Source organism: Pleurodeles waltl, chromosome 3_1 (genome assembly GCF_031143425.1).
Source record: "Pleurodeles waltl isolate 20211129_DDA chromosome 3_1, aPleWal1.hap1.20221129, whole genome shotgun sequence".
Classification (NCBI taxonomy): domain Eukaryota; kingdom Metazoa; phylum Chordata; class Amphibia; order Caudata; family Salamandridae; genus Pleurodeles; species Pleurodeles waltl.
Genome location: NC_090440.1, coordinates 1552569132 through 1552591257, shown reverse-complemented (window position 1 = coordinate 1552591257; position 22126 = coordinate 1552569132). Strand labels below are relative to the sequence as shown.

At 45.1% G+C, this 22126-nt stretch overlaps 1 protein-coding gene across 1 annotated transcript in view; it reads left to right on the top strand.

The window, feature by feature from the left end:
• The window catches only part of UPP2 (uridine phosphorylase 2), a 274606-nt gene that overhangs the window by 27897 nt on the left and 224583 nt on the right, over positions 1 to 22126 (top strand). Inside the window, exon 3 of the mRNA XM_069225143.1 lies at positions 3929 to 4087. Coding sequence (XP_069081244.1) covers positions 3929 to 4087 — 159 coding nt within the window. The remainder of the gene's footprint in view (positions 1 to 3928; positions 4088 to 22126) is intronic.

Below are 22126 nucleotides of genomic sequence, written 5' to 3'. Positions count from 1 at the left end.
CTAAACATAACGTCCCTGTAACCTTTTTCTTAAGGTGAATATAATTTTTTTTTTTTATTATTTATACACACACACACCAATCTGTGGTCAACGTCTGGGTGAAGACTGAAAGAAAAAATAATTTTGCTGGTGGGCTGAGAGGGTCACAGCAAGAATGAAGGCTCTGCAGGTCAAAATGTTAAGCAATAGTATCATGAGATGAGGAATACTGATGAGAGAATGGTAAGTGCTTTCAATGAGTAAGAGTCAAAATGTTTGGTTTAGTAAGAAAATGAGAACCAGAGCTTACTGGTCAGTTAAAGGTGTTAATAGGTGATCATACATCGATCCTTATCTTAATTCAACTGAGGTTGGGTAATAATTAGGGTATCTTTCTCTGGAAACCTAATAATCTGCACCTTTGACGAAAAAAGGGGATGTGCTTGGTGACTCTAAAAATAGGGCCAAGACCTCGGGTCAGATTTTCAAATAAGAATATAAAGGGAATAATTGTTTAAAGCACCTAAAATAGGGGGGAAAACAAAGAGAATTCTCAAAAAGCTGTACAAATAAAAAAGTAGTAGAAACAGATTGCACATAAGAAGAAACAAGGGAATTCAAGTGTAAAAGCTAAGAGCGCACAACAGCCGGAAATGCGAAGTGTTGCAATGCACTCAGAATATTTAAACTCGCCTCTTATTGAGCTCCAGAGATGGTGCTTCCCTTGTTGACTTGAAAGCCAGTCAAAGTGGATTGACAACCACTCATAAAAACTATTGGGGACTTTCCTCTTGCACACATAAGGCTCCCCTTAGAAAAAATTACTGTTTGCAAGTGACAAACTCTTTCCCGCATACATAACTCTATAATCAATATCCCACAATACTACACATCTCTTCCACCATTTGGAGAGCTGCCATTACCTTAAATATGCAGGGAAAAGAATATCGCAAATTAGGCAGTGGGAAAGAGCAGGTTCCATCCTTGCTGAACTCTTTTCCCAGCTAGGTCTGCAAAGGCTGGAACAACTGCTGGTAATAGGTCACATGGAAACCTGGCAGGAGAAGTGTGGCTGAGCATACATAAGCATCATGGCTCTGCACGGTAAAGAATCCAGCTTTTCTGACCCTGGGGAAAAACTGTGGTGCTAATCAGGTTTAACAGAATTTGGTGGCATGCTTTAATAAAGCAGCAAATTAAAGTGGTGGGAGGGTATGGAATTTTTATAAGTCAGTGACATTTTTAATATAATTCGGAAGATGGGCAGAGATTTGGGCATGATTTGAATAGGAGTTTAAGTGAAAGAGGGAGAAGGCCATATTTTGAACAAGGTGTGGAAAAAATCACTGATTTTGAGATTGGTAGTGGAGAAGTGGAGCAGCAACGAGATAGTGGGGCATATCACAAAAGTTTTTAACTGGCGTTTCATCCTCTTATGCAGGTTATGCTTGATTCTAACTCCTTTTACCACCATATTATTAAAGGAAGCTTCAGGGGGTGCATTGTGTTATGAATGTTTGTACATATTTTTTGTGAGGCATTTTGTTGTGTGTTGATGTGCTCTGTTGCCTTTTGAGTTACTGTGTATTTGTGTTGCATTTTTGCAGTGTGATGTGCTGTGTTGTTTTGTGGTTGCTGTATTGTGTTCTGTACTGACTGTTTTATTCTGCCTTCGTATGTTCTTTTTTTGTTACTATGTTATGTTCTTTTTACTTCAGCTAACTCAGCAGATTCTGAAAACAGCACATGCCTTTAAAGTCCCCATGCTAACCAAACATTTATCACGGTGGTTTATTTCTTCAACTATTTAACACTCCATTCAGCCCAAAAGTAGTGTTACAGACAATGTCTTAAATTAACACTTGCAGTACTCACTTTGTAAAACGACTCGATGTATCACAAAAATGGTATGCATGATTGGTTTGAGAGGGGAGTTTATCTTAGTATTTGCAGTGGAAGGCCATGTAAAATTATTGGAACGTTGTACATTTAATGACTCTGAAGTGATGTGTGTTTTTTTCTTTGTTTTGGTTCTGATTTTGATCAAAAGAGGGGGCTATGTGTAGCATTTTGGGGTATATGTGTCGGTCTGTCTGTCTTGAACTGTGGTATCTTCTTTAATAATGCTTGTCACCGGATGTTGTTTCAGCCAGTATCTCCGTTTGTCTATACAGAGGATGTAAAACAAATTCTTTTTTCAGTGACCATCTTCTTTCACACATTTTCTCAAAAATGCTCTTGTAAAAAAACACCTCAAAGTAAGACGCTATTTAAACTCTATCCACTTTTGACCAAATGTATTTATTTATTGTGATTTAAAACACAGTGCTTGTTTAGTTTCCCAAAAGCATGTGGAGTAGAGAACCCAACCTTCAAAAAACTCGTTGTGACTTCCATTTGAGTTTGAACTGGTATTATTTGGCCTGCTACGGACCATCTAAATCATCTCGGGCAAACCAGAACGCAAACCACCACACACACCAGATATAAGGGGTAAAAGGCTGCTTTAATAGAACAGGTCTGTAAAATAACACACAACCTTGGCATTAAGCTTTACAAAAAATTAAAACTGCCCTCACTAATACATTAACAACTCCTAAATCCCAACCCCTCCCTCTAATAAAGCTTACCCCCCAGCGATGACCCTTCCCATCCCAACCTTGTACCCCAAATCCAGTACCCGTCTGCCATGGTCTCCACCTTGTGTTGTTACTCTTGTCCCGACCTTTCTCTGATCCTTGCTCAGTATCCCTGACCTCTCATTGGTCTGCTCTCATACCCCCCCCTCCCAACCAATAAATGGCTTTAAAACCCCAACGCCAGACCTGCCTACCAACGGCAAACACAGCAGCAAACACTAGAGCACTGCCCTACTAAAACTTAATAAACTTAACTAATTTCCATCATAGTATAAGTCCTTCTAAAATTGACAGGGCAAAATGACATGGGGTGCGACAGAAAACAAAGAGGGGGTGGAGAGATGCCAGCGAATACCCATGCCCTTCTTGTGGGTGTGACAGCAGCCAAAGAGACCGCCCACACCCTACCACCCTCTTAAAACCTTAACCCATGTCCCACTCACTTGGGCCCTTCAACCAATAAACAATGTGTTGTGGAATGCACCACCAAGGGGAGACCGGGCAGGCCTGACTCCGACCAAGCCCCTATTGCCCCCTCCACACTCACGCAAAAGCCATATAGCTCTCCCAGTAGATAACATATGCATGGGACCTGGTGCAAGCAAAGAAAATGGCCATTTTTACTGCTTTTGGTGTAGTATATTCATCAATTATCAGGGCTCAGTGGACCCCTCATGGCCCCAGTGCTACTGCACCTGCTACCCCAATGGTATCTCCTCCCCTGAGCGCTCCTGCAGCACTGCCTGTCTGTGAGTATTAGAGTGCATGATTCAGAGGTTCAAGACTTGCACAGTTTGCTCAGACAATCCTTGGGTGAGGGTAACGCCACAACGAGACCGCAAACCTCATGGGAGCAGCTTCAGTATGAAAAGACATTTATCATTTTAAATAGAATACTGGCCTGCCGTGAAGTGCGTTAAAGGCCAGTAGTCTAGAACGGGGACTATTGTGCTTCAAAAACTGTTCCCTAGAGTCACGCCGATCCTCGGTGGTTAAAGGCAACAGGTTTAAAAGATGGAATGAGTGTCACCACATATACAGTCCGTGACATTTAGAAACGCACTTAGGACTCAGCTAGTTTCTGCATTTCCGTAATAATTCTGAGGCAGAAATGCTCACTTTAAACCGCTCGCCATATTAAAGTAAAAAATGTCTCATTAATGTAGCCTTTTAAAAAAATGTGTTTTGACATTTCTATGTGAGATAACGGTACAGCGTGTCATGTTTGAGCTTAGTAGTGCAAATGTTAATCAGCAGACGGAGATTTAAAAAAGAGTTGCATTTATAATCACCTTAAATTGTGTTTCCAGTTTGTCTGCGTGGGAGGAAGCGCCAACCGCATGAAAGCATTTGCTCTGTTCATTCACAAGGAACTTGGCTATGGAAGCGACCAGAACAACATTGCTGACATTTGTGCTGGGACTGATAGATACTGTATGTTCAAAGCAGGACCCGTGCTGGCAATCAGTGTAAGTGTACGCCAAGAAAAAACTGTTGTGAGTTTTAAAAATATACCATGAACGGTGAAAAATACAATTTTGAGTGAGATCAGGTGTGTAGCTTGGTCGGTAAGATTGTGGGTTGAGCTTAAAGTTTTCCAATCATAACCCTGTTATGTTTTGTAATGTAATGTTTAAATACTTTATATGACAAGCAGGGCGCATGAGAGAGGCACCAGTGGAAAGGGAGACGAATGCGGATTGGTGTGGGTAATAAGTGAGAGAAAACACAATACATTGTACTATCACCAACATTTTGGAAGATTTTCAAAACGGAGATAGGTAGTGTGTGTGCGTTTTTCTATGTGTGTGCTTGCAAAATTTTCTTGTGAAATCCAACAGACACCTCCCCATAACCGATTGAAAGCACATACCCAACTATTTACCAGAAAATAAATGTATAAGGGAGTTGTATTGTAGCACCCCAAGCACCCAACCCCCTGTGAGAAAGTGCCTCCTTTTGCATGATTGGTCTCCAACTTTTGCCTGGTATTTGATGTGGTTTGAAAATTGTTAGTGCTCAGGATCCCTCCTAACCAGGTTTCCTGGGCCAGAGCTCTTTTCCAAAACTTTTGTGATGCATTGGTACAAATTAGTAACATCCTTAGCTTCCACTATAAGCCCTTAGTAAATGGTACTTACGTACTGAGGGCATGGGGTAGGCCCCTGATGGCAGCAGCAAATATTGGGCCACCCTCAGGGAACATGCATCCAAGTGCACCCAGCACTTCCATTGTAGGCTGAGTGTCCTGGCGCAATCCTAAAATGCAAAACTCACATAGCACACAGTCTGTGTGACCTGACCACTACACACTGCATGCAATATAGCTAAGCCACCCCTCTGGCAGGCCTTTCAGCCCTAAAGCAAGGTGCACTATAGTCCATGTGTGCGCACAAATGCATGAGCAATGTACCCCTACTGTGTCCTTGCCAAACCTGGGGCATAGTAAGTGAACAGAGCAGCCATTTTAAATACATGTGCTGGGCACTGGTCACTACGAGTTTCACAGCTACATGATGGCCACTCTTAACCATGGGTTGTTTGGTATCAAACAACTCTAAACAATAAATTCAAACTGGTACCAGTATTGGATTTATTGCAAAAGGTAACCAAGGGCGACCTTAGAGGTGACCCCAGCAAAAACTAACTAACCCTGGCATAGTTGCTGGCCAGTCATAACCAGCCCGCCACCAGCAGACATGATTCTGTAACCCAGGGGTGAGAACCTTTGCTCTGTGGGTTCAGAAAACAAAGCTCTTCCTGGGCAAAGTTTTACACCTCCTCCCCCTGATATGTGCGTTGCCCTGCCAATGAGCTTCAAAGGACTTGCAGCCCTTGAAACGTGAACCCCCAGCCCTGCTGCTAGCAGCAGATGGCCACCCCATTACAAACCCCCACTCTTCGTGGGAGTAGTAGTGGGAAAATGCACAAAGGACAGGAGGAGTGACCACTCCCAGCCTGCATCACCTTGCATGGTAGGAAAATAGCCAATCAGGGGTAGGAAGTGACGTCTTCCCACAGAAAGTAACCACATAGTGGGTGTAGCGACCCTAAGCTAGATGGTTCGTTGGTCACTACTAAGAACGCCCCTAAAAGCCCACTAAATGAAGTACATAGTTGGCACCCCTAGACCTGCAGATTAGATTCCAAGATCATAAGAAAGCCAGCAATAAAGAAGACCCAAGGCTCGAGAACTCAAGACCTGCTGCACAAAGAAAAAGGTGCCAAACCCTGCCTGCTGCACCCAGGACTCGACAAACTTGACAATCGCTGCTGAGGGGTTGACTGGACGTTGGACAGACTCTACAAAACCCCAGAGTACCTCAATCCTTCACAAAAATACCAAGGACCTCCCTACAGAGTGAAGGCATCACTCCCTGTAACAAAGAAGCAAAGACCAGTAAGGCCCAGTTCACTGACCTGCTACTGACCAAGGAACCGGACAAAGTAGCCGGGCCAAATTCCACCCAATGGACCCGAGGACAAACCATGTAAGTGTGCCATCATGTCTGGTGGCACTGCAACCTCCAGTGGCAGAATTGTGCAAAAGACCAGGGTACTGGACACCAAACGTCGAACGCTCAGAAGAAAAGTCCATTCCAGACTCTCCAAGGACCAGAAGCAACCTCCAGTCGAGGGACTCCAGTATACATAAGAACCACCCCCACAGTGGCCCTGTTGACCTGCAGTCCACCCTCAAAGTGATCAACCTCCTGGTTCCAAGGGCACCTTTACGTACAGCTCTTAGCTCATCTATCTGCTTTGCACCCGACCTCCTTGGCCCCTGTACCAGAGAAGCAGCTGTCCCCCAACCCTGTGACCTCTACACTCTAATGGGACCCACTCGACTCACCTTGAAGTCCGCCTGAGCAGTGCTTTTCTAAGTGGTCCCCCGCAGTCGGCCTGTACCAGTTTCAAGGACTTTTCAGCAGCTTCTCCCACTGGAACCAGGAGCCACCCAAACTTCACCGGCTGGTCCACATGACATCTCAACAACCTTGACCTAAAAACGAAAGGAAGCATTGGTAAGTGCATTGCCTGATTTTATATGCATTTAAAAAAAATTCTCCCATTGATTCCTATGGTGCGTAATTATGCACAAAAGACTATTTTTGATAAACTTTGAAAAATCATAACTTAAAAAGTACTCAGCCAATTATGATGATCTTGGTCTTAAAAATGTTATAAACATCTGAAGTATATTTGTGAATTGGTTTCAAGATATTCTTTTTGATTGTGTGTCCACATTTATTGATACTGTGAGTACCACAAATACTTAGAAATACTTGACCAAGCTACCATAAAAAGTAGAGCATTAGGTGGTCTAGTTTATAACTCTGTAACCAAAATGGGGTTGATTGGACTCTCTGCACAGTGCATATCATTTTTGTACACTACATAGAGAGCCAGCCTCCTACTTCCCTTCCTCCGAAGGTATGCCTACTTTTGCTGGCAGCGGTGGCATACAATATTTTGCATTTGCTGTTCCCACTTTGTCAATTAGTGAGCATACAAATAACTCTCCAAATTGTCTTTAGCTTATTTGCATTTTTTTCAAACTTATAAAAATGTCCCACCTTTAGTAACATAAAACATGTCAGACTCAGAGAACCAAAGTCAAGAGCTCGACCTGGCCCCTTACATGGTATATAACTTTGCCCAGTTAAGGAAACTCTGCAAGCTGTACAAAATCCCCAGTGGAAAACATGCAAAATTAGACCAGCAGGGGTTTCTGGTGGCCCAAATTTGAGAAAGCCCACTCCACAGAAGATGGTGAAGCTTCTGGTGGAGAAGAAGATTCTGTGGACAAAGGGAGTAAGAGTAGCTGCTCTTCCCCTAGCACTAGTGCACCCACAGAAGAGGACCTTTCTTTGATCAGGTTGACCAAAAGACTGACCCTGGAGGCCAGCTTTTGGAAATTAAAACACACAGAACAGAGTTGGGCCTAAGACCCATCTCTGGTGGCAGCATACAAGTACTGAGAGAGAAATCTTTCAATTTAAAACTCCCAAAAGGAGATGTCCCACCCTTCTCATAAAGGGATGATTCAGTAAAATGGATTCCTGCCTTTGAAAGAGCCTGTACTGGATGGGAAATTGAAAAGAAACATTGGGGCACACTGTTGGGGGAGTTGTTCTTGGGAAAGTGCAGGGATAGGCTCCTAACACTAAATGAGGCAGATTCTAAATCCTGTGACCTTAAGAAGGGTACCCTGAATAAGGGCTTTGGATTTACAACTGAAGAAGACCTCATAAAGTCCAGGTAGGCTAAAAAAAAACAAGAGCCAAACTTGGGTAGAGTTTGTAGACTATTCAGTAAAACATGCTGGGTTGTTGGTTAGCTGGTAACAAGGTACAACATTATGATGGGCTGTATAACCTGTTCATGAAAGAGCATCTGCTAAGTAATTGTTACAATGGGAAGCTACATCAGTACCTGGTAGAGGTGGATTCACTTACTCCTCTAGAGTTGGGGAAGAAGGAAGACCATTGGGTCAAGACAAGAGTGACCAAAACTACCACTGGTGTGGGAGACCAAAAGAAAGAGGCCAAAAATCCCCCCCCCCCCCTCCTAAGGAAAAGATGGAGCCTGAACAAAAATAAATATTCTTCTCAAAGCCCCCAAAAAGAAATCTGCACAGAAGGCTGGGCCCAGAGACTCCTCACAGCCTAGGGTTGGGTACAAAGGTAGGAACTCTGATCACAACAAGGCTTGGTGCCATGACTTCAAAAATAGAGGGCACTGAAATGGGGAACCCTAGCTGTAAAAACAAGAAAAATGCCTCTAGTCAACTTGCTGTAAATGCAGTTGCTATTTTCCAGGTGAGATCACAGTTGCGGCCTGACCATGCCAGTGAACCCACAGAGGAAACACTAGTCACAGTGGGTGGGGTAGAATTATCCTGTGCTGCCTGGCCTAGTAATATGCAAAAATACCGGCAGCACCCTTTGATAAATGGGGGAAAAGTTGGAGCCCTGAGAGACAAAGGAGGTAGGGTCACCATGGTGACCCAGCACTTGGTCCACTCAAATCAGTTCCTGGTAGGGAAGTCTTATTCTGTCACTAGTGCTGACAATGAGACAAAGTTCCATCCCATAGCTATGGTAACATTTGACAAGGGGGGAGTAGTTGGACAGAAAGAAGTAGTAGTGTCCTGATCCATTCCAGTAGATTGTCTGCTTGGAAATTACCTGGAGCATTCCCCCTGAGATGAAGTAGAACTGGAGACCCATGCAGCCATTCTTGGGACCCAGAATGGGCCTGTGTTAAGACTAGGGCACAGAGCAAACTTCAGAGAGAAAAAGAAGTGTTGGATCCTGAAACAGTGGACCAACCTTCCAAGAGAAAAGGCAAGAAACTGGCGGGGCAGCTTATATATAGATCACAGGTCAGAACCCCACTTCTCAGGAAGAAGACTTGTTATTCCCAGAGGGAACTGAGCCTGAAGAACTTGGGCCTTACCACCCAGAGTACTTAGCTCCAGGGGGACCCTTCAGGGAGGATCTGTGACCCGGACAAATAACCTGTCCCACTATTGAGGGACTGAGGCAGCAAGCTGCACAGGAAGAAAAGAGTGGTGTCAGTGTTACCCACAGGGTTTATTGGGAGGATGGACTTCTGTTCACTAAGGCCAGAGACCTCAAGTCTGGTGCAACCAGGAGGATTGTGGTACATCAGCAGCACAGAGAGTTTCTCCTCTCTCCAGCCCATGACATTCCTCTAGCTGGGCATTTGGGTCAAAATAAAACTTGGAGCAGGCTAGTGAATCTTTTTACTGGCCTGGAATTCCCTGAAGGTGAAGGACTTTTGCCAGTCCTGTGTCACCTGCCAAGCCAGTGGCAAAGCAGGTGGCCACCTAAAGGCCCCCTTAATCTCACTACCTTTGGTTGGGGTGCCCTTTAAAAGGGTAGGGGTGGATATTGTTGCCCCCCTCGACCCTCAGACATCATCAGGAAATAGATATATCCTAGTGGTAATGGTTCATGCCACTAGATATCCTGGAGACATACCCCTTAGGGCCGTCACTGCTCCTGTAGTAGCAAAAGCCCTCCTTGGTATTTTTTACCAGAGTTGGGTTCCCTAAGGAGGTAGTATCAGACAGAGGTTCTAACTTCATGCCTGCATACCTCAAACACATGTGGAAGGAATGTGGTGTGCATGCCATCCGTGGACAAATGGGCTGGTTGAAAGATTTAACCAGACCCTAAAAGGCATGATTGAAGGACTCCCTGAAAAACTCCGAAGGAGATGGGATGTCTTACTTCCATGTCTGCTTTTTGCCTACAGGGAAGTGTCACAAAAGGGAGTAAGATTCTCTCAATTTGAACTTTTGTTTGGAAATCCTGTTAGGGGACCACTGAATCTTGTAAAGAAAGGCTGGGAGAAACCACTCAAAGAGTACAAGCAAGACATAGTGGACTATGTACTTGGCCTATGTTCAAGGATGGGAGAGTACATGGAAAAAGCAAGCCAAAACCTTCAGACCAGCCAGGAGCCCCAAAAGCATTGGTATGACAAAAAAACTGTTAATCTGGAATTCCAACCAGGGCAGAACATTTGGGTGTTCGACAAGTGGTCTGGGCCCTATCCCATACTTGAAAGGAAAGGGGAGGTCAATTATATAGTTGCCCTGGGTAGTTGTAAAAATACCAAAACAATAAGTCATGTCAACTGCCTAAAACCCTACTTTGACAGAGCTGATGTGACCATGCTCATGGTTACAGATGAGGGACTGGAAGAAGAGAGTGAACCTCTCCCTTATCTCCTCTCCAGCAACCGTCATGATGGTTCTGTGGATGGAGTGGTCTTATGAGACACCCTCACAGAGTAACAGCAGACTGAGTGGAGGCAAGTCCTCAGCCAGTATGCTGAGTTATTCTCACTGAGCCCTGGTAGGACTGTTTGGTGTTCCCATGATGTGGACACTGGTGACAGCTTGCTTGTCAAAAACAAAATTTACAGACAGTCAGACCATGTCAGGGAGAACATCCAGACAGACTTCAAGAAAATGTTGGATTTGGGTGTCATTAAAACCTCAGAGGGCCCCTGGGCTAGCCCAGTAGTTTTGATCCCCAAACCTCACTCCAAAGGAGAAAAAAAGGAAACGAGGTTCTGTGTGGATTACAGGAACCACAACCCAGTAACTAAGACAGATGCATACCCAATTCCAAGAGCTGATGAGCTCATAGACTGATTAAGGGCAGACAAATACCTGAATGCGTTTGATTTGACATCTGAGTACTGGCATATTGGCCTGACCCTAGAGGCAAAAGAGAGGTCTGCATTCTCCACTCCAAGTGGGCGTTATCAGTTTACTGTTATGCCTTTTGGATTAAATAATGTCCCTGCTACATTCCAAAAGTTGGTGAACCAAGCCCTTGCTTGTCTGGAATCATTTAGCGCAGCTTTTTGCTGTCTATAGCTCCACCTGGCAGGATCACCTGATCTACCTACAAAAGGTCCGTGAGGCACTGCCAAAGGCTGAGGCCGTACATGTTTGGCTCTCACTTCATAGTTCAAACAAATCACAGGCCTCTCCCATGGTTGTAACAAATGGAAGGTGAAGTCTATTTCACTACAGGGAATGGACTTTCAAGTGGAACATGGACCTGGGACTTCCCATGCTAATGCAGATGACCTTTACAGGTTCTTCCACTTAGATGATGAAGACTCACTAGGGAAAGGATAGTCTCATCCTCTTTTGTTTGGGGGGTAGTGTGAGAAAGTGCCTCTTTTGACATGGTTTGCTCCCACTTTTTGCCTGGTGTTTGATGTGGTTTCAAAATTGTTAGTACCCAGGGCCCCTGCTAACCAGATTTCCTGGGCCGGATCTCTTTCACAAAACTGGTGTGATGCATTGGCACAAATTGGCAACACCTTTAGCTGCCACTATAAGCCCCTAGTAAATGGTACCAGGTACCCAGGGCATGGGGCACTAGGGATAGGCCCTGAGGGCAGGAGCAAATATTGTGCCACTCTCAGGGACCATGCCTCCAAGTGCACCCAGCATTGCCATTGCAGGTTGAGTGTCCTGGTGCAGTCCTAAAATGTAAATTTGACATGGCACACAGCCTGTGTGACCTGTCCACTACACACTACATGCAAAATAGATAAGTCATCCCTCTGGCAGGCTTTTCATCCCAGAGGCAGGGTGCACTATACTGCATGTGTGGGCATAGGTGCATGAACAATATGCCCCTACAGTGTCCTTGCCAAACCTGGGAAATAGTAAGTGAACAGAGCAGCCATTTTACATGCATGTGCTGGACACTGGTCAGTACGAGTTTCACAGCTACATGATAGCCACTCTGAACCCTGGGTTGTTTAGTATCATCTAAACTGGTATCAGTATTAGATTTATTGCAAAAGGTACCCAGGAGCCACTTTAGAGGTGACCCCTGCAAAAGCTGACTAACCCTGGCATGGTTGCTGGCCAGTCACAGCCAGCCTGCCACCACCAGACAAGATTCTGGAACCCTGGGGTGAGAGCCTTTGCTCTCTGGGTTCAGAAAACAAAGCCCTTCCTGGGCAGAGGTGTTACACCTCCTCCCACTGGAATGTGCAGTGCCCTGCCAGTAAGCTTTAAAGGGCTTGCCACCCTTGAAACTCAACCCCTAGCCCTGCTGCTAGCAGCAGATGGCCAACCCCATTGCAAACCCCTGCTTTTGGCAGGAGCAATGGCAGTAGAATACACAAAGAACAGGAGTGGCCACCCCCAGCCTGCACCACCCCTAAGGTGTTGCATACGAGGTGACCCCTCCATTTAATTTTCCTCCATCTTGCATGGTACAAAAATAGCCTATCAGGGATAGGAAAGTGACCTCTGCCCACTGGAAGTGGTCACATAGTGGGTGTAGCCAACCTAAGGTAGATGACCCATTGGTCACTCGTAGGTACTCCCCTCAATCCACCCTCAAAGTGACCTACCTCCTTTTTTCAACGGCACCTTTGCGCACAGCTCATGGCTCACTTTTCTGCTCTGCACCCATCCTCCCTGGCCTCTGCACTGGAGAACCAGCTGTGCTCTACGGGTCCGCCAACCCTTGTGACCTCTACACTCCAAAGGGACCCACCGGACTGACCTTGAAGTCCACCTGTGCAGTGCTTTTCCATTAGGTCCCCCGCAGTGGTACTGCACCAGCTAAAAGGACTTTTCAGCAGCTGCTCCCACCCGAACAAGGAGACGCCAAATCTTCTCTGGCTGGTCCACAGGACATCTCAACGGCCTCGACCTAAAAACGAAAGGAGACATTGATAAACGTATTGCCTGATTTTATATGCATTTGTAAAGTTTTCCCCCATTGATTCCTATGGTGCGTAATTGCACACAAAAAGACTATTTTTGCTAAACTTTGAAAAATCATAACTTAAAAAGTACTTACCCAATTTTGATGATCTTGGTCTTAAATATTTTATAAAAATCTGAAGTACATTTGTAAATTGGTCTCGACTTATTCTTTTGAGTGTGTGTCCACATTTATTGATTGTGCAAGTACAATAAATGCTTAGCACTTCTCCAAAGTTGGCCTAACTGCTCAACCAAGCTACCATAAAAATTAGAGCATTAGGTTGTCTAGTCTTTACCTCTGTAAACCAAGGTGGGGTTGCTTGGACTCTCTGCACAGTGCACATCATTTCTTGTACACTATATAGAGAGCCAGCCTCCTACTTCCCTTTCTCCAAAGGCTTGCCCCTGAGTGAGATATGATCTGACATCGGAAACTCCTACTCCACACATTTGTACATGATGTGCTTCTGAGATATGACTGCTTTTAACTATTCAGTACTTCTCCATATACGCGGCACAGTTCATTGTAACATAGTACAAGACAGAATAATACCTAATAAGTTGATAGTTTAGTATAGTGCTGACAGCAAACTGTATCATCATCAGAGTCCATCAGCTGTACGTGTCATTTATATACTGCTGTTTAAGTTGGGAGACCCTGTACCGCACAAGACCATTGTGTCATCTTGACCTTCTTTGTATTTTTTATGACCTGCCATGTTTTCTCGTCAGTGAAGCTGATAACCTGTGAGTCTGAGAGCAACTAGGCAGTCTGTGACAGTTGATTGAGAGAGACAGTGCGTACGTTTGTGTTTGGTGTGATACATCTCTTCTGCAAGTGAGAGACTCTGTGGTGTAAAGAGGTCTTGTGGTGATTGTATGAATCTTACATTCATGTCTCCATCCTCCATGAAGTTCACAAACGTACAACCCACTATACTGTCATGTTAAATTCAATGCAGGACTCACACCCAGATGCCTGTAAGGTGGCCATATCAGTAGAGGCTAGTTATGACCTGTAGACTGGGTAGATAGAGCCCCTTTTAATTGGTTTCCCCAATATTATTCAACTAATTGCACACTTTCTAGGACTCAAGGCATTATAATCTATACTTAGTTCACATATATTGGAAAATGTTGATGTACACAAAGACACACAGTTGTCTTCCTATTCAGCCACAGTGGCAACTGAGAGATGTCATGGGCAGGAAGCCCTCTGGCTACAACTGACATCCGTTTGGAAAGGTCAAAGGATTCTCTCACAGTAATGTCACCTCCTGGGAACTGGCTGGTTTATGGAAAATGAAATGATCTTCTGCTGGTCACTTCAAAATAGGTCCTGTTTCTGCACTCCACATCAACTAACCATCTCTGAGCAAAAATAGAAGTGCGTTCACCTGAGTTGGATTTAGACCAAAAATTGGCCCAGGAACCCCAAAAACGTAGTGAGCCGGGCTACCGAAAAAAATAGTGGCCTATATTTGTGGATCACACAGTTTCATGAAGCAGTGCTTCGTTAGTATCAGGGACTCATTTTCTAAGAACTTTATGTTAAACAAAGCCTTTAAGAGCTTGGAGAGTCGGTAATATAGGTAAGGACTGAAAACTCCAGTATTCTATTGCACCTCATTCATTGCTCCTGACACTCATCCTCAGGTCCATAATTCTCCTTTTGTCCATGATCCCCTTCATATTCCTGAAGCAATCCATTATGCCTGAAAGTTTCTTCTCATTTGTGGGTAAAAGAAAGAGGACCATTTCACATTTTTTCATATTTATTGCTTTATATTCAAATATAATCCCTCACAAATCATTTACATTTTTAGCATGGACCCTCAAATATGGGGAGTTTACTGCATAGGAGATCAGAAGAAGGGGAGATAACTGAGACTTACAGTTCTTTCCAATGAGATAACAAAAATTACAGAAGAGCAGGGAAAGAAAATCAAGTCAGCTCTAGCTCAACAAAGAAGAAATAGGAGCAATGGAATGCAAATAATATCTTGAATGGAATTTCATAGCTCCCCTTACACACCAAGAATATCTAACACACAGACTGGTGTAGCAAAGTAGCAATGAGTTGGCAAACAGTCACATGATTAAATACTACATACTCCACTTTTCAGGATCATTTTATGTCCATATATGGCAAATCAACCACAGGATTATGAGATTAAATCAATTATAGCAGACCCACCAAATATAAAGACACTGTAAAATATATGGCATAGGAATATTATTAAAAGCTGGAGTCCATGCATATCCTGATGAAGGCAACAAATGATGAACCGAAACGTGGTGTACAAAGTCGATAGTTGTTGAAAATGTGGCTGGAAAAGAGTGGTTACTACTGGATAGAATTCAGGGCCAGGTTTATACTTTTTGACAGAAAACTGCTCTAACCCAGTTTTGCTTCAAAAAGGTTAGCGCTGACTAGTGCCATTTTTTAACGCCACTCGGGCGTCAAATTTATACTATGACTGGGGAGGGGTAAAAAATGTTTAGAGGCATTTTTTTCCACGATAACCATTGCGCCTTGTAGTAAGGCAAAATGACTCTAATCCGGTTTACGACATGTAAACACATTGCAAAATGGAAATGCACCATTTTTGTCTGCAATAGCGTCAACAACAGACGCTAACGGAGTGAACAGTGCAAAGGATCCCCAAAATGGATCTAGGTAAACCAGGAGAGACCCCAGGGAGAACCCATTCAACCAGGAACCAGCCAGGAGGACACAGACAAGACCCAGGGGAGGGAGAAGAAAAAGAGGAAGTGTTTCAGTGCAGAGGGCCATGAAATACTGATGAGAAAGGGGATGGAGCACCAACATCAACTCTTCATCACTTCTAAATTGCCAATTGGAAGGAGAGAGGCAACCTGGCAACAGATTGTGGATAAGATCAACAGTATGGCAGAGGTCAGGAGAACTGTGACTGAGCGCAAGAAACTCTGGCATGACTGCAAGAGAAGGACAAAGGAAAAATGGCACGGAACAGGAAGGCAGCACTGCAAACTGGAGGTGGGAGTCCAGCACCGCAAGAGGACTTGGATGAGATGGAAGAGATGGTTACAGCGGTCTTCTCGGATGAAATCGTCACAGGAATACATGGACAGGACACATACATAATCTGCACATATTTAGAACACCACGCCTAAATACCTACATGTACAAATGCAGCACCTGGGATGGATGGCATGTATAATCACTGTGCCACTGGTTGTGACATCACAATATCCCTTGCATGTAGTCACATCAACACCACTAACACGACCAAGACCTCAGAGAACAGGTAGTCAGTCAACACCATTTCTGGGGTTACTTCATACTGGTGTCCTTTGCAGTAACAGATTGCAACAGCCTTGCATGTGCCGGTAGCACCACCACACCGCATATAGCCAACATATTCACATGAGGCAGCCATCCCTACATCATGCAGTCAGGGTGTCCCCTGGGTGCATGGAACAACTAACTCAACAGGCACTGGGGAAATAGCAGGCTGGGCCGGTATCATTGGTAACATGCCACTACCCAGACCAACTAAACTTAAGTTGTGTTCAACCACACATATTGATGCTAAACTGAAATGTACCACTACCGAAAATCTGTACTACAGATAGCAAACAGTAGGTCACAACAGTCACAGGCTGAGCCCACAACTTTTCTGACTCAACCATGTCAGACACATGGGAATCAGGAAATAAACACACACATAGAATACATGGGGTATGGCTGTGAACATAATGGCGGATAATTCTACATCAACGGGCTGGGGATGGTGCATGGGCAAGCCTGGTGTTGGTAAGACTGCCAGTGCAGTGTACCCTTTGCACTTAGCAGTATGAGTCACATGTTGGTATGGCGGCTGGAAATCTGTCTGCGCATGGTAGCTTGGTGGGGCACTTATTAAACATTTTTGATGGATCAAATAGTCAGTGCCAGTTTTGGCCTGCATTGGGTGTAATGGGACACGCTGCACTCAGCCCTGCAAATCAGGGAGTGGAAAGGGCAAAGGGCCAAGGTATGGGGCCCCCTGCACTGCCCATGCCAAGTGCATGGGCAGTGCAGGGCCACCCAGGGGCACACCACACCACATCACCAACAACCATTTCATGAGGGTTACACCGCCATGCAAAGGCTTGTGGAAATGCAGAAACATACATGGAGGGTGGTGTTGAATGTATCACTGGTCTGGTGTCACAGGACAGATGCCATAGCCATTCTGTAAGCTGCTGATAACCTGCCATGTCCAGGCCGTTGGCCCATGGGGCATTCCACATTGACAACAGTTGCCACTTCCACCTGTGCTGTTGGAGGTGGAAAATTACACAGTAGCAGTCAGGTGCCCCTTGGACTAATGCACATAAAATTTGAACTTGCTTCAGGCCCTGACCTAAGTACAACTCCTGTGAAATGGCTATGTCCATAGACATATTTACCATCAGGCACTGTCACATACAGAATGATGTACACAGCAGAACTTTCATACCCATACTGCCATTCCCTGGGTTCAACCCTGTGCTTGCATCACATGAGCTGTACTGTCACCATGCTGCACTCATGTATCATAGTTCAAGGAGGGCTGCATTGAGGGAAGGACATATGTGTTTAGTAAGGCAAACAACCCACACAGACAGAAGTTGAAACTGGACTCTGCCAGGTCCATGAGTGCTAGGCAATGTAGCACACAAATACAAATGACAACATGAGGAGCTATCAATGGCAACAAGAGCACAGTGTCCCGGCAATGCCATCCCTGGGATGGTGCAAGGTCTCAGCTCAGCATGGGTGTATGTTAAACATGTAAGGCTGCGACAGGTGAAAAATGCCATGTGTGGTGCTGTTGCATGAGCACAGCAACACCCAGTGCAAGGCCTCACCATGCAAATGGATGCAAAGGGAGGGTAGAACATGAAAAGACGGCGTCAAGCCACAATATGGATAGACAACGCACTCGGAAGATATGACGCAGCCAATTGTGTCAACTGGCCTTCCATTCATGTGACATGCAGGTGGGGCATAGGGCTGTAGACTGCAGCTATGATGTACTGGAACAATCCTTTGGAACTAAGGGGTGCATCATAGGTCCCTAGCACCACAGGAGAGTCGCTTTCAGTGATGCTCCTGTGGCGCTAAGCACTGCACCGTATTGACAAGGTAGCGTTTTTTTGTGGCTTAATGTCATCTTGTAAATACGGACCCTCCTGACCATCACTGTGCGTGGAAGGTGGTGCAATGGGTGTTGCTGTGGGCGTGCCACAGCAACACCCATTAAATTTTGATGCTGCCTCAGATAAATTTAATATTGTCAACTTGAGGAAGGGCCAAAACTCTAATGCCAGCCCTAGGGGGGCATTAGTTTGGTGCAATGAGGAGGAATACATTTATACCTCCTCCTTTTCTGCAATTCCAATGTGTGCTGCATTCTGCAGCAGGCATAGGAAGAGTAAAATGCCAGAAATGATTGTTTATGAGCGTAAAGGTGTTCCTTCCTACACATAAACAATCATATGTAAATGAAGATTTGGCTCTTCTGTGTGTGCTGCATTTTACAGCTCACACAGAAGTGCCAAAGCGCCATTAGTGATTGTTAATGTGCAGAAAGGGATACCTTCATGTACATGAACAGTCACACCCCTCAACGCATACATCCTTGCACGATAGAGCAAGGATGCTAGAGTTGACGATGGGAGCTGAATCTTGCACCAGCGTGGGGGACAACACAGGGGTGCCCCGTACTCACTTACATATGGCGCATCCTTGTGTTACCAAAGTGATGCAGCACGGCGTTGACAATTTTTGCACAGCACTGTGGCATAATATGGTAATGAGCTTAAAATATCAAGTCAGTGACGTGACTGGTCAACTGTCACAACACAGATAGACTGATTTTACACCATCTCTTTACAAAGGATGATGGCTCTCCTGCGGGTCTGCCTGTCCTGGATTACCCTGATGACCTGGATGACCAGCTGGCAACTATCAGCCAAGAGACCCTCCACGAAGTCCTTGTAAACCTGCAGACACAACGTCCAGTCGCAAGGAGGAGTATTGAATTAGCAGACATCCCACAGGCCCCACTTAGGACCCCAATAGTATGACCAGCCTGCACCGACACAGCAGAGGACTCCGAGGACCCAGGCACCAGCTTTGAGAGGACAGCGGTAGGAGTCCAGCGGGAGCTGGCCAAGGAGGTGCGGGTGGGGATACAAACTATGGCAGCCAGCCTTGAGGGGATGCGGACATGCATTGTCACCTCAACAGAACAGACTGCAGCCACTGACGCACACACTCCCTAATGCGTGGAGTCCATAGCTGCTGCCATGAAGGGGAGGCCACAACAACTGCCCTCCCAAACTGGCATCAGCATGCTTGAGGACAAAATTAACTATGTGCACCGGGAAATGGTCTCCCTCAGGGCAGACATGGCTTCCTACCACAGGGATGTTGCAGCAATACTTAAAAACCAGCAGCTCCTCCTTGCTGCAGTGATGCCATATGTAGTACCACAGATTGCAGCTGCCGGGAATCGGGAGTCCACATCTGCAACAACTGAGGTGTGTGTGGCCCACTCTATCTCCCCACTACCACCATCAAGGGTAGAGGAGGCACCACACACATCGGAGGATGAAGATGTGGACTCGACGCACTGGGAATTGGTCTCCCTCTGGGCAGACATGGCTGCCTACCACAGGGATGTTGCAACTGTACTTAAAAACCTGCAATTCCTCCATGCTGCAGTGATGCCATATGTGGTGCCGCAGATGCCAGCTGCCAGGATTTGTGAGTCCACATCTGCACCCACTGAAGTTTTTTGTGGCCCCTTCTACCTTCACATTCAAGGATAGAAGAGGCACCACACACATCAGAGGATGAAGATGTGGAACAGATCATCTTCACCCATAGGAGTTCCCGGTAGCACCAGCCCATGCCACATGGGCAGTGTTATTCCTTGTCCTGTGCTTGACATCATGCCAATGTTAGCACTGTTGCAGATATGCACTCTTCCTCAACACACTGTTGACCTTTCTGCTATGGGCTGCTATTGTCCCTAACTTTTCAATTGGCAATTTATGTTCCCCTGCACTGAAAGACACTTCACCCAAACATGTCCCATGACATGTCCCTCAACCCTGGACTTGTGTTGTGTCACAATTGGATAGATTCCACGAATGGGGTCACAGACCTGGACATTGTAAATATTGCGCTATTACACTTGTTACTAAACACCACCTACACACCCAGCATGTTTTTGTGTGTTGTGACACACCTACTATGCCTAGGATTTGTGGTGTGTGTAACATGTCCAGAGTCACAGAGTATCAGTACAAGAATTCATGAATATGTGGGCCTACATGCATGTACGTCGATGCTGGTCTCATCCCCTACAAGCAATTCACTGAATATGTGACACATGTGAAACACATGTATGCTACACCCACTACATACTGCAGGAAAGACTGTGAAACAGTTATTGGGCAATATCATCAGCTGGGAGTACCAGTAGAACACATTGGTGCGAAACAGAGGGACTCAACCTCATCTGTTATTGCCACTGGTCAGTTTAGCAGGGTAGAAATGAAATGTAGGCTGTTGTCAAATGTCCCACAGTGCCCAACATTCTGAAACAAAGCCCATACAAGGACAGCTGAATTGCCACATCTACCTGTCCTATACATGGTCGACATAGTCACCTTGAGTGGTGGGTACACTGGATCGCAGATGCACAGATAAGTAGATGTGTTGTAGCTGCCAATGTGACAGCTCAGTCATAAGGAGGTGATGAACATGTCAAGAGAGGGATCTGGATGCAGGACGGAGTCCCTAGGACAACACACAATTTTCACTGTACACCCATGGGAAGGCCCTGAGACCCAAGCATATGACACATGAAGTAAGGGAGTACCCAATATTATTTATTATGATAACAAAATCACTAAAAATTATTAACACCTATCCTAACCTAACCCATACTAACTATACATAACCCACAACAGACCCTAACTACTCTATGCTTCACTTACCTTACACATTTAACTACACACTCTAAACATTCGCCTCCCACTCCTCTTATATCACAGGACACATGCATGACAACATACACTAAACTACACATTTACTAACTATAACTAAACAAATATATATTTTTTTTAGTATTTTAAATTGTTTGTATTTATTAACACACAAAAGCCCCAACATCACCCCCACCCACCCACATAGTAAAACGTAAAAAGTAGAAAACCCACCCCCAAACCTACTTATCCTTACTAATCCACAAACCTGTTCTAACATACAGCTAACTCCCAAATACACACAAAAAACCTAGAAAAAACAGGAGGAAGGGGAGTGAACTTGGGAGGAGTCACATCATGCCATTCAGAGGTTGGCCCTTTTCAGTTTCCTCTTAATGTTCTTGAGGGTCTTGGTGTTCTTTGCCACCTCCTTTTCTATGAAGTCCAGCTTTTTGAGGACCTGTTTTATATCCCTCTGTAAATCTGTGATGGCACTTATGTCCATGGCAGCAGGTGTGGCTGGCTGTGGGATGGAAGTAGAGGGTGCAGCAGATGGAGAAATAATTATGTTGGCACCTGTGGTCCCCTGCACTGCTGTGGTGCTTGGTCCAGCCTGTGTGGGCAGTGTAGGTCCCCCTTGGCTGAATGCCCACCACTCACCAGTGGATTGCCCCGAGCAATAGCGTTGTGACATCCTCCTGAACCCAGAGTCCCCTGCCAATATGTGCCTATAGCACACTGCCCCCTTCTGAAAGGCACAGAGTTGGTAGTTATTTATGTTGGCAACTGCTAAAATGAGACAGGCAACCATCAGTGTCAGCACTGTGCAGAGTATGTATAGAAAATTAGCTTACTATCTACATCGATTTGCACATGCACTTCTCACATTCCGGGTGATACAATGGCCCTGATGGATGAAACAACACTGCCTTAGCACCATTTCCTTGTCACCATAGCCACCCACAACAAGATAATAAAACAAACCAAATTAGATCTGTATAGATTTCGTACCATGTGTGATAATGTAAAGGCAGCGTCAACTTAACATTGATCAGGGCCACTATTCCTCATCATCTGTGTCAAATTTTCAAACATACATCACCAGAAACTTGCATCTGTTATTGAGAGTATGGGATGCTGTTGGTAACCATAAGAGTTCAGTGTTGATAGGTACACATGCAAGCCTGATCAAATTACTGTCACCTCC